The sequence below is a fragment of the Anopheles funestus genome, chromosome 2RL, assembly GCF_943734845.2.
Source record: "Anopheles funestus chromosome 2RL, idAnoFuneDA-416_04, whole genome shotgun sequence".
Classification (NCBI taxonomy): domain Eukaryota; kingdom Metazoa; phylum Arthropoda; class Insecta; order Diptera; family Culicidae; genus Anopheles; species Anopheles funestus.
The window spans coordinates 50,437,969-50,451,107 of NC_064598.1; the positions used below are offsets into that span (position 1 = coordinate 50,437,969).

At 44.9% G+C, this 13,139-nt stretch overlaps 4 protein-coding genes across 6 annotated transcripts; all 4 read left to right on the forward strand.

Annotated features, from left to right (window-relative positions):
* The first annotated feature begins 336 nt into the window (after positions 1–336).
* LOC125760625 (protein apnoia) lies at positions 337–1,805 on the forward strand. The gene is made up of 3 exons (XM_049420918.1): positions 337–731; positions 1,180–1,313; positions 1,400–1,805. Exons 1-3 carry the CDS (start codon positions 611–613, stop codon positions 1,529–1,531), a joined length of 387 nt encoding a protein of 128 aa, XP_049276875.1. The 5' UTR covers positions 337–610; the 3' UTR covers positions 1,532–1,805.
* Positions 1,806–2,775: 970 nt separating this feature from the next.
* Positions 2,776–5,031, forward strand: LOC125760624 (uncharacterized). The gene is made up of 2 exons (XM_049420917.1): positions 2,776–3,804; positions 3,879–5,031. The coding sequence occupies exons 1-2, from the start codon at positions 3,015–3,017 to the stop codon at positions 4,184–4,186; spliced, it is 1,098 nt and encodes a 365-aa protein (XP_049276874.1). The 5' UTR covers positions 2,776–3,014; the 3' UTR covers positions 4,187–5,031.
* Positions 5,032–7,221: 2,190 nt separating this feature from the next.
* LOC125760664 (uncharacterized) lies at positions 7,222–8,456 on the forward strand. The gene is made up of 2 exons (XM_049421027.1): positions 7,222–7,627; positions 7,780–8,456. The coding sequence occupies exons 1-2, from the start codon at positions 7,594–7,596 to the stop codon at positions 8,019–8,021; spliced, it is 276 nt and encodes a 91-aa protein (XP_049276984.1). The 5' UTR covers positions 7,222–7,593; the 3' UTR covers positions 8,022–8,456.
* An 859-nt stretch (positions 8,457–9,315) lies between these two features.
* Positions 9,316–13,117, forward strand: LOC125760633 (endoplasmic reticulum metallopeptidase 1-like). 3 transcript variants are annotated; one of them, XM_049420935.1, is made up of 5 exons: positions 9,316–9,613; positions 9,726–11,308; positions 11,444–11,968; positions 12,042–12,250; positions 12,324–13,117. In XM_049420935.1, the coding sequence occupies exons 2-5, from the start codon at positions 9,824–9,826 to the stop codon at positions 12,808–12,810; spliced, it is 2,706 nt and encodes a 901-aa protein (XP_049276892.1). In that variant the 5' UTR covers positions 9,316–9,613; positions 9,726–9,823; the 3' UTR covers positions 12,811–13,117. The 3 variants fall into 3 exon arrangements, with proteins under 3 accessions (XP_049276892.1, XP_049276891.1, XP_049276890.1); XM_049420934.1 differs by having other exon boundaries at positions 9,317–9,613; positions 9,747–11,308; XM_049420933.1 differs by lacking the exon at positions 9,316–9,613 and having other exon boundaries at positions 9,627–11,308.
* The last annotated feature ends 22 nt before the right edge of the window (positions 13,118–13,139 follow it).

The window sequence follows — 13,139 nt, forward strand, 5'->3', positions numbered from 1 at the left end:
CTTTTACGGCCACACGAGGAAAGTGATCGAAAGCGAGAGTTTTCCCGGGCACGCAGTTCGATTATGGTTGAAGGTGAAATCGATACACACGCTGTTGCATGCTTCACGTTGGGGCGGATCTGTATGAACAACCCGAGCCGCAATGTGTGTGTGTGTGTGTGCGTTAACGACACACATCGTCCTCCGAAAATGGGGAGAACTTACCGGTGGGCCACCAAAAAATGAATTCGATGCAAACGGATGGCATGGGTGAACACGGACAAGCTGGCAGGAAGCAACACCCATAAACCGTGCTGATGACTTGGGCGGCAAAGGGAAATCAAACCCTTGCATACCCTCATGCATACAATGGAGTCGTGCAGTTGTCATCACATTTTTGGGTAAGGTTGGAATTTCGCCCCAAACCGTTCGCAAAACGAAGAGAGAGAGAGACAAAAGTTTAGCACCCACATCGTGTGAACGTATCGTCCAATTATTTAAATACGATCTAACTGAATTTCGATGGCACAGTCCGTTCGGTGTCGTTCGCTCATTCGCTTAACCAAGTGATATCGCTCCCGGTAGTGGTTTCAAGCCAACTAAACAACAAACAGGAAACAATTCTATCACAATGGCTGGATTTGATCGTACGCTTCTGATCGGTGTTCTGGTGCTGTGTGCAGTGTTCTGTTTTGTTTGTGCCGCCGATGCAACTACCGATGCTGATAGCAGCTTTGATGCCGATGTGATGGGTTAGTTTACTGCTCGAATCGAGCAGTTGACTTGCTAGTGTTCAATTTAAGGAATGAAACGTGCGCAATCTTTCCCAAAGTGTCTACCGACCTGGAAATGGGTCAATGCATCGATTGCAATGGCTTCATCGATCGGATCGATCCGTTGCTCTTTGGCACGGAACGAATTTATCACTTCATTGTGTACTCTAGTGCGGTTTATTGCGAACGATGTTACAGATGGGGGAAAAAACGAAGAACTTCCTATTACTAAGCCGATCTTGTTATGTTTGTTTCACGACACAGTTTGCTCGTCTAAGTCTTTTGTTGTGGAACGCCAGGTGTACACTGGTGAAGTTTAAATTTGGTGAACACATTCTAACGGTTATCAAACGGTGTCACCATACAATACAAGTTTGGCACTAACTGCTCACTTTGAATTTCTCTATCTACATCTGCATTTCTGTAGAGGGACGCACCTTTGGACATCACTTCCTTAAGCGTATCAGCTTCGCCATGATTCCGGCAGCGTTCGTTGTCGGTGTCATCACCACACTGCTGTCCGCCCTGACCGTTGTCTCGATGAAGGGTTTGGGTGTCGGTGTAAGTATTACCAGCCCCCGCCCGGTTGGTCAAAATGTCTGGGTATTTCATTTGAATTTATTCTACTTTCTTCCATGTATTTGCAGGTCATTCTTCTGGTGCTTACCATCTCGCAAGTTATTGCCAGAAGCTTCCCGGCCCCACTGCCACCACCAGTCCCGGTGGCCTACAGTGCACCTGCTCCCGCACCCATACCCCTCGTATACAAGGATTGGTGAAAAGTGAAGCCCATCCGGAGCTTCCGATCTAGCTGGTAACTTAAACGTAACTATTTATTTATTTATTTCTGGACATACGTGCCCAGCAAGCTTTCACGAGCACGGGACACGGGGACCAACAATGGCAACGTCAAATGTGGGCCAGATAATCGCACGATCGCGTAAATCGTGACCCGATCACGATTAAGCGAATCTTTCATCCATTCCCCGATGCGATGCAAACGATCGTTTTGTGACAATAAATTTCTCCGAAATTAAAAATTCTAGTCTCGCCTCTTATTAATCGTCGCCTTCTTTCCTCAAGTATGTTCCGTTCCATCACTTCTAGGCGGTCGCTGCAGTCACATTCGCAGACACGCACGTCCATTTAATTGTTCCGTACGCCAATGTCACGATACTGCATAGAAATGTGTTACTACCACAGCCACGGCTAAGAAAACTAGGATCACCAGAAAAGGGAACCTGATCTAGATCTGGAACGTACGAGACCTAATTCGAGCTACTAGCGACCAGCTCGCAAAACGAATGTGTCACTACGGTGTGCCCAGTGTGGAGTTGAAGTTGCACATTTTATTCGCTAAGTATCTCAGTTTTTGTCCATCTTTTCTCACCTGGTAAGAATGGAGTAACGTACGGTTTTTGATGCACCGGTTTCACCCTGAACCAAAGGGTGGAAGACACAAAAAAATTGCTCCGCAGTGCGTTTCACTTTCATCTCACAAATTAACGCTACACGCTAGCAAGTGGAAAATTATCATAAAATGATAACAAACTATTAAATCTTAAAGGGAAGAGGCTTGAGAAGCAAATTGCAATCGGTCACAAAAGCCGCGACACACTTGGGGAGCTGGGACGCGCTCGGGTAAGTGGGATGAGCAATTGGTGGAGACGCAATAGTTATGGTTTTCTGAGCAAGTTTTGCTGGCATGTTCGTTGCGTGCGACAGTTTGGTTCACAACGGAGCATGAGGAGGAGAATGCGAAATAGGTAGTGGATGGCCTACCGGTCGGAAAAACTGGCTGCCGAGTAGGGGAACAGCTCTGCGGCTCTGCAACTGGCGGCTGGATGGGCTACAAAAAACCAAACGAACGGTTGGGGCGGAAATGTTGGAGCCCGCACACGGTTGTACGCGTTGAAGCGCATAGCGTGTCTCGAGTTCCAGAGCGCGAAGGAGAAAGATGAACGGTTGGGAAAAGAGATGAGAAAATGGGTAGCCAAGATTTTCAATAAAATATAATCATCCACCGAGCAACGGTTTTCGCCATTCCATCGAGTGAAGTTGAGCAGTCGCGATCGGGACGTAGAATCACGAATTTCACTGGCGTTCCGAGTTCCGACGCATCCGTTCGTTGTGTTCTTGTGCAATCAATTTGTTTTATTTTTTGTGTGTTTAGATCGAACAAAAGCGGTTCGATTGTTAGGCTTTTTGTTTCTTTTCTGTGTTATTCTATTCGTGTGTGTGTTTACGGTGTCACCTAACATTATGGGTTTTTTGGGCACGAAACGGAAAATAGGTTGGAGCGAAATGTCTTTACTACTCGTCATGCTAGTAAGCTGTCCGTTGCTCATCCGCGGAGAGATGCGTAAATCGTGGCAAACCAAAAGTGTCGACCTGCAGGCACAGATGCTTAAGGCAGCCCGGCTTGAAGATCCACCCCATGCAAAGCCTCCGGAACCGAACGACACACGTTTAGTAGCCGAAGAGTCAAGCAATGGGGCCGTTACCGAACAACCGAATGAGACACACTCCTCCACGTTGGCCGCCGTTAAAGTTGCGGACGAACTTAAAGCTAAGCCTGCGACGATCTTTAGCAGTCGAGTACGTAGCAAATATGGAACCGTTGTCGGATCAGTCGGGACGGACAAAGCAACGGTGAATAGTGTAACACCTGAGCAGGATGACGTGCGTGCCGTTCCGTTGGGATATGAGGATAGTCCCCAGGAAATACAAATAGACGACGCCACTGTACAGGATGATGATGACGAAGACGACGATGAGGATGAGGATGATCTGCTCGGTTGGAATGGAACGAACGGCGATAAGGATAAGCAGTACGATTTGATCGAAAATATTCTCGAAGAGGTTGAAGGGCGCATTGCACAGGAAAAGCATGTCGAAGCGGATGAGCTGTTGAGCTCTAGAAAGAAAAAACCCACCGAACATACGAAGGAGTACACGTTCCCACCGGTACTGAACATGACCATCGATGAACCGAACAACATTGTGAAGGTTAAGCTTAATCAGGACATTGTGCGTGATATGTTAAACACCGGTAAGTCTGGAGGTGGCCGAGAATTACTTGAGAAAAACAATTTAACAAAACTGTTTTGCCATTATTATCTACAGGGCGTGAATCGGGCGGTGGTATCGGTGGCAAGAAGATGCTACGTTACGTGCTGCCCCTGTTCATCCTACCATTCCTGATCCAGTCCGCCGTCATACCGTTCATGCTGACGGCGGTAAAACTGTTCCTGCTCAAATCGTTGATGGCGGGCAAACTGGCCATCTTTTTGCTGCTGTTAGGTGCGTTTAAAAATTTTACCAAAAAAGATCGTGATGTGTACGTGAAGGATCTGCCCGATCGGCGATATGAACCGTCGAGCGAAGGGTTTGCCTATCTGGCCGAGGGACGACCGAGCGGTTGGGTCAACTAGGAAAAATCCGCCTGCAAACCGATCTGCAAGAACGACGATCGCTTATTTATGCAAAACTAGAAAACGTTAAATGATCAATGTAACAAAGATGGTAGACTTAATGCAAAGCATGGCTCTAAGCCAGTACAAACAATAAACAAACAGACATCTCCATTCAATCCGAACCAAAATAGTAAACAGGGGTGTCGGCTCCAAGCCGCGATGTTTGATTTTAGGTTTCGGTTTCCGGGTTAAGTGGCTGTTTCCCGCAAAAAGGGGAACACGGTTTTGATGCATATCTCACGCGCGGCCACAGGGGTAAGATACCGATTCGAAGCAGCTATAACGTAATTGAATCTCCCCAATTTGTGTGCCTCATTTCGAGGAATCGGGTTGGACTGGGTGTTGAGGTTTTATGATTACAAAATCTTCTAGCGTGCGGCCGTGGATTTTGTGGGGTAATTTTGTTTACCTCTATTAAGGTGGGCAATTGCGTTTGGAATTTGGACGACTTCGTAGACCAATCGGTAGGTAAGCACACTCGTACTAAACTTTCAGTGCGGAGTTTGATTGAGGGTTCCACGAAAGCTGCAGTTGACATACCGATTTTGGAAAAAGGGATCATTTATGTTTGTGTTTTATGTAGCCATGCTAGAAACGTTTAACGGAAATCGTCGCAATCTTTTAAGTCGTATGGATCGCAAGTACTTGTTCTTTGGAAAGAATGTTTTCTGAAAGGCTGAGATCTCGTTATGATATTTTTAGCAAGACTCTTGGATAAAAGAACTTTTCTTAAGAACTTCTAATGCATGTTCTTTGGGACTCGCAGACATGCGTTCATTTGAATAGATCTAATCATTGCGCATTGAGCATGCATCTTTAGCAAATAGGGAATGTTGACTCTGAAGAATTTTATTAAAATAATATTTTTGGTCCTTGGTTCCTTTGGGTTTGAAAAGCAATTTGAAGCACAGGAATATTCTTTACATATCCCGATACGTAATCCGTTAGAGGTTATATTTGTTTTATTGGTTTGTTTGTAAATCTGGCCCGCCACTGAGGGCTCCACAAGCAAACCATACATAACAGAGGCCTCCTGATATACTAAGTGATCGCAAAACGAAGACACTTATTTAAACTGATGAACGACAAATTAAAATCAATATGTGGCTCATTTTTCTAGAACTGTAACGCTCTGTTAGGAGTAACTGGGATTGTCTACCATTCTTTCGAAGTATGGGAATTTGAATTTTTGGTAAGAAGGGGAGACGCATCAATTTCTTCCTTTAAAATTTTTGTAATAAATAGAATGTTTGGCTTTCTCGCGTCGATTTTCTAAAGTTTCTATGCTCAACAGTAAACAACGCGTGTGATATGAGATCACAGCGGAGGTTGGCCATCTGAGAAGTCTTAGAGCATACCTAGTCTTATTTCTTTGAAGTTTTTCGATTCGTCCAGCGCTTAGTATATGAACACCATACAACAGACCTGAAGTCTTATATAGAACGGACAAGATTAACAAACAGAGTTTTAATACATAAAGGATTTTAGAATGCACTCGTCAATTTGTGTACTAAACCAAAAGTCCTACTTAGCCTTACTAATAATTTCGTCGTAGTGAAGTCGGAATTTCAATTTGTTGTCTAATAGGACAGCTCTCTCTCTCTTTTTCGTCTGCTCGGGCAGACTCCACTACTTCTCGTGACGGCACCTTCCTGGTGGGGGTAACACGTCCGCCATCCTCATTACGTGCCCTAGCCATCGTATCCTTCCGGCTTTGACAACCGTCAGTATATCTGCACCGCCAAACAGTTCAGCTAGCTCTTGGTTTATTCTCCTTCCCCACACACCCTGCTCGCACACACCGGCAAAGATAGTCCTTAGCACCCGCCGTTCGAAAATGGCGAGTTCGTTGGCGTCCTCCGTTAGCATAGTCCAGGACTCAAACCCGCAGAGGGCTACCGAACGTATCAGTGTGCGATATATCGTGCATTTCGTGTGTTGCTGGAGTTTTCTGGATCGCAGGAGTTAGAGGAGCTCGAAGTGGGCAAGATTTCTCTTAACAATACGCCTTCGGATTTTGCTGCTCATGTTGTTGTCCGAAGTTACGATCGTACCAAGGTAGCAGAACTCCTCTACCACCTCAAGATCGTCGCCGTCAACTGATATTCTGCTTCCGAGTCGGACTCTATCACGGTCAGAGCCTCCGGCAAGCAGGTACTTTGTCTTCGTCACATTAATCCTCAATCCTATTCTATCGTCCGTTGATGCCGATGTCAACAACATCAGATCCCTATGTTCCTAACCTAAATGGTCGCTATAGAAACAAAATATCAGATGACTGATATGCAAGACAACGGAAAACTTGCTCAGAAAAGTGAACTACAATGTTTGCAACACGTCATTATTTGTAGAATGATTCAATGTGGAAAAATTCATTTATCGCGAGATGTGGCATTACTAGTTATCTTGATTAACGCTCTAAAAGTAGCCACTTGTATAGTGTTTAACAACAAACCGCTTATAATATAATCTGAATAATTACATTTACTTGTCCCTGCCCTTTAATAAATTAAACAAGAAATCATGTTAAAACGACCCTTGACTGAATTAGATAGAATAGACAAATTATAGAACCTTAAAATAACATCAAAATCACGAGAAATAAATATCTAAATTGGAACAAGTACATTGATCCACTTGGGCGAGTACTATTTTTCACTATCTTTTCTGTACATACTAAACAACGTGTGTAGTTTTTTAACCAGTTGGTCGACCAGGCAGGTTGGATGTTGAGATATTTGTACAAGCGGTGGCAAGTCACTCGACATGTGCTTATCTTTCTACCGGAACCATTTTCTTCTACCAATCTCAATACCAGCAACGTAGTATCTGAGCTTGTTGTACGAATCATATGACTCATAAGATATAAGTGCACTTGGGGGAAGCAGGTCAAGGCGTTTTTTACACTCTTTATCTTACAGTATTGCAGTACGATTGGTAACTGAGGCAGGACAAATGGTAGTTATTTGGGGGGTATCAAGTTAGACAACGCCTATCTGTACAAATGCTAATCGTACCACCTTAAACTATAGTACCATGAGAGATGTAGGAAAAATCACATTCCAGTTAAACTAGACTTCATCGTACCGGATCGATCAGTGAAATCGTTCCTATCTTCATTCGCAGATAGGGATGTCTTATCAGTTTGTATAACGCGCGTGATAGCACGCAGTACACCTGTAGGTTCCGTAGATTGCGGGAACTGTAGTCGTAAGTGTAACCTCTGCCGGGAAACATTCAAAACGTTCACTTTGCTCGGAACTTATATCATAAGCTGTACGGAGATACGACGGACTTTGGCGAGAACCACATTAGCAATCTAAAAAGTACAAGCAGAAACAGTAAAATCACTTCAATTTTTCATCATGGGTTGCAGTGAAATCATGCGTAATCTCGGTGGTAAGTTAAGCGATTCCTTCGCGGTTACGTGGATAAGCTTCTAGAGAGAGAAAAGCTTTTTTTTGTGCTACCTATCTGGCGCCGTGATAACATGTTCTTTTTTTGTTCTCGTCATTACCTCAACTATACTCCACCGTTCCACATCGTTCCAGAGCTCGTAATGAACAACAAACTGGTCACCTTTCTGAGCGTGGCCCTGTTTGCATTCGTGATCACTGTGATAGCGCTAGCAGTGTCTAATAATAACAATGCGAGCGATTTAGACCAATGCCGAGAAGAGGTAGCTAGACTTATGCTACTAACGTCTACTGCAGCACCTGCAACTACAACCACCGAAGCACCAACTCAGACAACTACTTTGCCATCAGAGGTTACCCCCGCTTCTGGTCCCTAATAGAGATAATCCTTATTGTAATGTATTGTACCAATGTATAATGTGTGATGTCTTACGCTAAAGCTACCAGTGTGCGTGTTTCAGACCCACAATTGTACTCCTCAAGTGTACTCCACAAAAATAATATCTAAATAACAATGAGTGATCAAAAAGGGTTATTTATTCGTACACACATAGCTTCTAGTATCACACAGATGGCCATTTTTTTTTAAGTGCAGCGATAACGAAGCCTAAGTTTTGTGAGTCACTGATGGCAGCCGATGGATAGGACGTGTGGTTCGTATTCGTGCAATAGTTCATTTAATTAAGTGTACAGAATGCACTGTAGAATATACCTACACAGTGTAATACATCGCGAACTTCAAGATCAGTATGAATAAATATACAGCCCATCACTGTCAATAAAGCAGTGATGTGCAAGCACATAGAAACGAATAGTGTGTGTTGGTATCTTTTAAATATGCATTTTTAAACATCCGCTCAAATAATTCAATGTAATAATCAACTATTCCAAATTAAATGCACATGACAGAGTCACGATTCCGATCATTTCATCATTTGAAACTGTTCATAAGGATTAACCTTCACCAAAAAATACGACGGGACGAAATAAAAACGTTCGCGGCTTGGATTATTTAAAACAAGTTATTTTACCCATCAACAGAGGGCGCTAGTATCGATAAAGCACACGCGAGCTTAATCGATGAAGCAGAGCAGTCAATTCCATAAGAAATGCTCGCGCGTGCTTGTTTCTTTAAAACTTAACTAAACATATCTTCAGAGTAACGATTGGAAAAACATTCGAATTATTATGAAAGTATTTTCATTTAGTTTGCAACATGACTTGTAAATGTTAAAAATCGAACAAATCTGATGAACGCGCGGATAGGATAACATTCAAAGCCTTCGGATTTGTTCCAATTTCTTCACCAGACATCTTGGCCACACATATTCCAATGGAATGATTACGCAGCTCGTAATGTTGTTTATTTTCGAACTTCTTCATTTCAGCATCCGAACCATTAGCGTCTCCGACTTGGATGATCATGTATTTGGAACAAATTGATGGAAATTATCTGCTCATACTCGATCAACAACAAATCAGTATGTAATGTGTGGAAAACAATCTATTAAAAAGCAGTTCTTGCCATTAAAGATACATTTCCATCCGCTTGCATTATTCATGGAATTATGTGCTCTTGAAGAACTGGAATTATTTAGTCCAAATCGACAGTAGCACGAGACCCAAGATCAGCGCGATCAACGGGAATACATTTTCAAACTCAGGAAGCAAACAACCTACCGGGGACCGGTTCTAAGTGCTGCGCTAGACGTTATTCTTAAACCAACACACTAACAGAACGGCGGCGCATCATTGGGAACGCTGTAAATATTATCGTACCGGGCAGTGAACGAGAACTGCCTAGCGGTAGATATAGAAGTTTGCAGCGACAATAACAACAGCTTAATTGTCGTCGTCTCGTTGCACGGGAACGCGCGATTAGGCAACCACGTAGCGTAGTGAAACGGGAGTAGAAGATCAAGCGATAGTTACAGGAGGGGGAATGCACGGGAAAGCGCGTCAAGTAAGCGTAAGTATGATAACGATGACCAGGCGTGAGGTAGCCACTGATAAGCTACAATAGCACGGCTATACCGTGTATGTCCAATCGGCCATCAAATTTATCTCGCAAAGTTCCTCAGATGAAACCTGTTTCGTTTTAGTTGCAACCTGTATTCCAGGCCAGTTAAACGTTGATCCGTACCTCCTTTCGGTTGGTAGTGGTAGTGCAGCAGCGAACATGGCCGGCGGTAACAACACCGTTCGGTCGAAAGTGAAAGGAAAAAGTGAGGATAATTCGCACCGTAAAATTCCACCCCGTGAGGATGCACCTAACCTTCATCAGCTTGAAGCTCAGCACGGTATACTGGGTATTGTGTTGCTTTTGTTTTGTGGTACCGTTTCGAGCTATCTGTGCACTTACCTACCGGAAGCACTGACGACAGCCGACCTGAGTCGTCATCCGACCGCTTTTATTGCCGAGCGAGCTTGGGACAATCTGCAAGTTCTGAACGATTTTGGCCCTAAGCCGACTGGCTCGCAAGCGAACGAACTTGGTGCTGCTGACTATATCCGGCGCGAGGTGGAAAAGATAAAAGCTACCGCACACGCAGCACAGCTAGTGGAGACATCCCATCAGATCATTTCCGGTGCATATCCTATCGCTTTTCTGGGCAATCCGCTCACAAGTGTTTACCGGAACGCACAGAATCTTGTCGTGAGATTGGCAGGGCAAGAAAACGATGGTGGAGCATTGATGTTGAACTGCCATTACGATACGGTGGCCAGCAGTCCCGGTGCAAGCGATGACGGTGGTAGCTGTGCGGACATGCTGGAGATCTTGCGCGTATTGTCACGCGCCCCAGAACGGAACCGTCACGCGATCGTGTTCCTGTTCAACGGCGCCGAGGAGACACCACTACAGGCAGCGCACGGATTTGTCAGTCAGCACCCATGGGCAGGGGAAGTGCGGGCCTTTCTCAACCTCGAGTCCGCCGGTTCCGGTGGTAAGGAGCAACTCTTCCAAGCCGGTCCACAGCATCCATGGTTAATAGAGGCTTATGGCCGAGCCGTTCGGCACCCGGCGGCTCAAACAGTTTCGGAAGAAATTTTCCAGTCTGGGATAATACCGTCCGATACGGATTTTCGCATCTTTCGAGACTTTGGTAACGTGCCGGGAATGGACTTTGCGCACACGATCAATGGCTATCGGTATCATACGCGTTTCGATACCATCGACTATCTGACACTGCCGGTATTGCAACGTACAGGCGACAACATCTTAGCTCTGACGCGCGAACTGGCCAATGGTGACGAGTTGAGTCAAGCCGCCAGTGACACAAGCCTGTCCGAGGGTTACAGTGTGTTCTTCGACGTGCTGGGTTTGTTTTTCGTGCACTACAGCGTTAGTACAGGTCGAATCATTAATGTGACGATTGCGGTATTGTCGTTGCTTCTACCACTGATGGAACTCTGCCGACCGGTTCGTCGTGTTGGTGAACGAAGCATCATTAAACAAACTTTGGTTGGATTGGTGGGTACGGTTTGCGGGACAGCAGCAAGTCTCGCCACGGTATTGATCATTGCCAACCGGTTGGATGCAGCTGGACGGGCCATGTCGTGGTTCTCAACACCATATCTTATTCTCGGACTGTATGGATGTCCCGTTATCCTAGCGCACTGTTTCGCCCATCGTCTCTGCAATCATTGGTTCAGTGATAAGAAGGTACGAGGTTTTTTTGGGGGTAAATTTGGCAACATCAGAACAATCAATTGCATGCTCTGTTTTCCATGGAACTTCACAGCACAACTAAAGACAAATTATTTCCTTTCTTTTCAATGCACTTCGATCGACTTGCAGTCGGCGCTAAACCTCACGCAAACAGTTCGTTCTCGACTTGTCGGAGTGAACCTATTCTGGACGTTGCTGATCATTCCTCTCACTTTCGCCAACATCCGTAGCGCGTACATCTTCGTAGTAATTCAACTGCTCTCGCTATTGTCCACCATTCTTACCTCGGTCCTTGGCTATCAGCATCAGCCACGGCGCTGGCTTGCCCTACATCTGGCATTCCAGATACCCGCTCTGCTTTGGGCGACCAAATTTTATCATCTCCTGTTAAAACTGTTCATTCCCATCACGGGCCGTATGGGTGCCGGTACAAACCCGGAGTATCTAGTCGCTTTGCTGGTGGCTTGCGGTGGCCTCCTGTGTATCAGCTATCTCGCTCCTTTGGTTGGATTGCTTAAGCAAACTTCCGAGCTGACCGCGCGTTTGACCGTATTTGCTCTGATTGCCTTCCTGCTGGGATGCTGCACGCAGGTCGGCTTCCCGTACCGAGACGAAAGCAATGGAGAACCTTCGGTACAGAGGCACTATGTTACCGTAAGTACAATTCCAATTACATCTGATGGGATGCCGCATATCATCTATAAATTTTTCTTTTAATCTTCGCCAGCATACACTTCAAGTGGCGCACAGAAATGCTGGAACTGTACTGCAAAACTCTGGATTTTTGCTTCGTGAAATGGACAGAAATGCTGCGCGTGTGATTCGTGGAATTGCCAAACCATCCGAGGCAGTTCCGATGCGGCAAATGGAAACCTGCCATACGATGCTCTTCTGCGGTATACCGTTCTATTCTATCTGGCATCAGATTCGGTTCGAGTGAGTGTAACAATTTTAGTTTAAACTTTCCATTTCGTTCTACTAAATATTTTCATTCTCTTTCCGTAATTAGTAATTACTGGGTAGAAGGTCCACCACCTGCGCTAGAAAAACACACCTTACCAACATTTGAGTTGGTTGCTATGAAACAGCAATCCATCACTACTCGACAATACAGTTTTAGTATTACTCACCGGTATCAGAACTGCGTTCAGTCAGCGCTAATAATTGCTCCCAAAGCTGGTGTCCGGCTGGTGGCATGGAGCCTCATGGAGTCCGTACCGGGTACGATAGAATTCAACGGAGAGCAAGCCCATTTTGTGCTAATAACGTACGGCTTGGCAGAAGACGCACCATGGACGGTAACGTTCGATTTCGAGTACGACCCGAAGACTTTACCACAGGATGGCGAAGAAAAGCTGTTTGATGTGAGCTGGGTGAACACGTACTGGGAGTATGCAAACAAGCACACGGACGATTTTCGAAAGCTTATCGAACAGTTCCCAGATTGGGCACATGTTATACCGTCGGTAGCTGTTGTGAACATTACTGCCTATTAAATAGTTAACTGTAGTATAATAATACCACAAGTTGCTCATAGGACTACAGATTGCTTATACGGACCAAAAGTGGCGTTAAAATCACTGCATAAGTTTCGATGCAAGATACGACCAATCGAACTGACCAAATTTGTTGATGCAGTGGAAACTGTTGCACTGGTTCTAGACGATAAATTGCGTTCGAACAAAGCAAGCGCATCACGATGCAGCGGAAGGATGAGGTGTCGCGCTTAAGTTTAATAATGTTGACAAATCAGCATAATTTAAGAATGGTAACAATGATTAATAAAACGGTATGTAAATAGGATTCTTGCTTGGAAGTGCCGGTT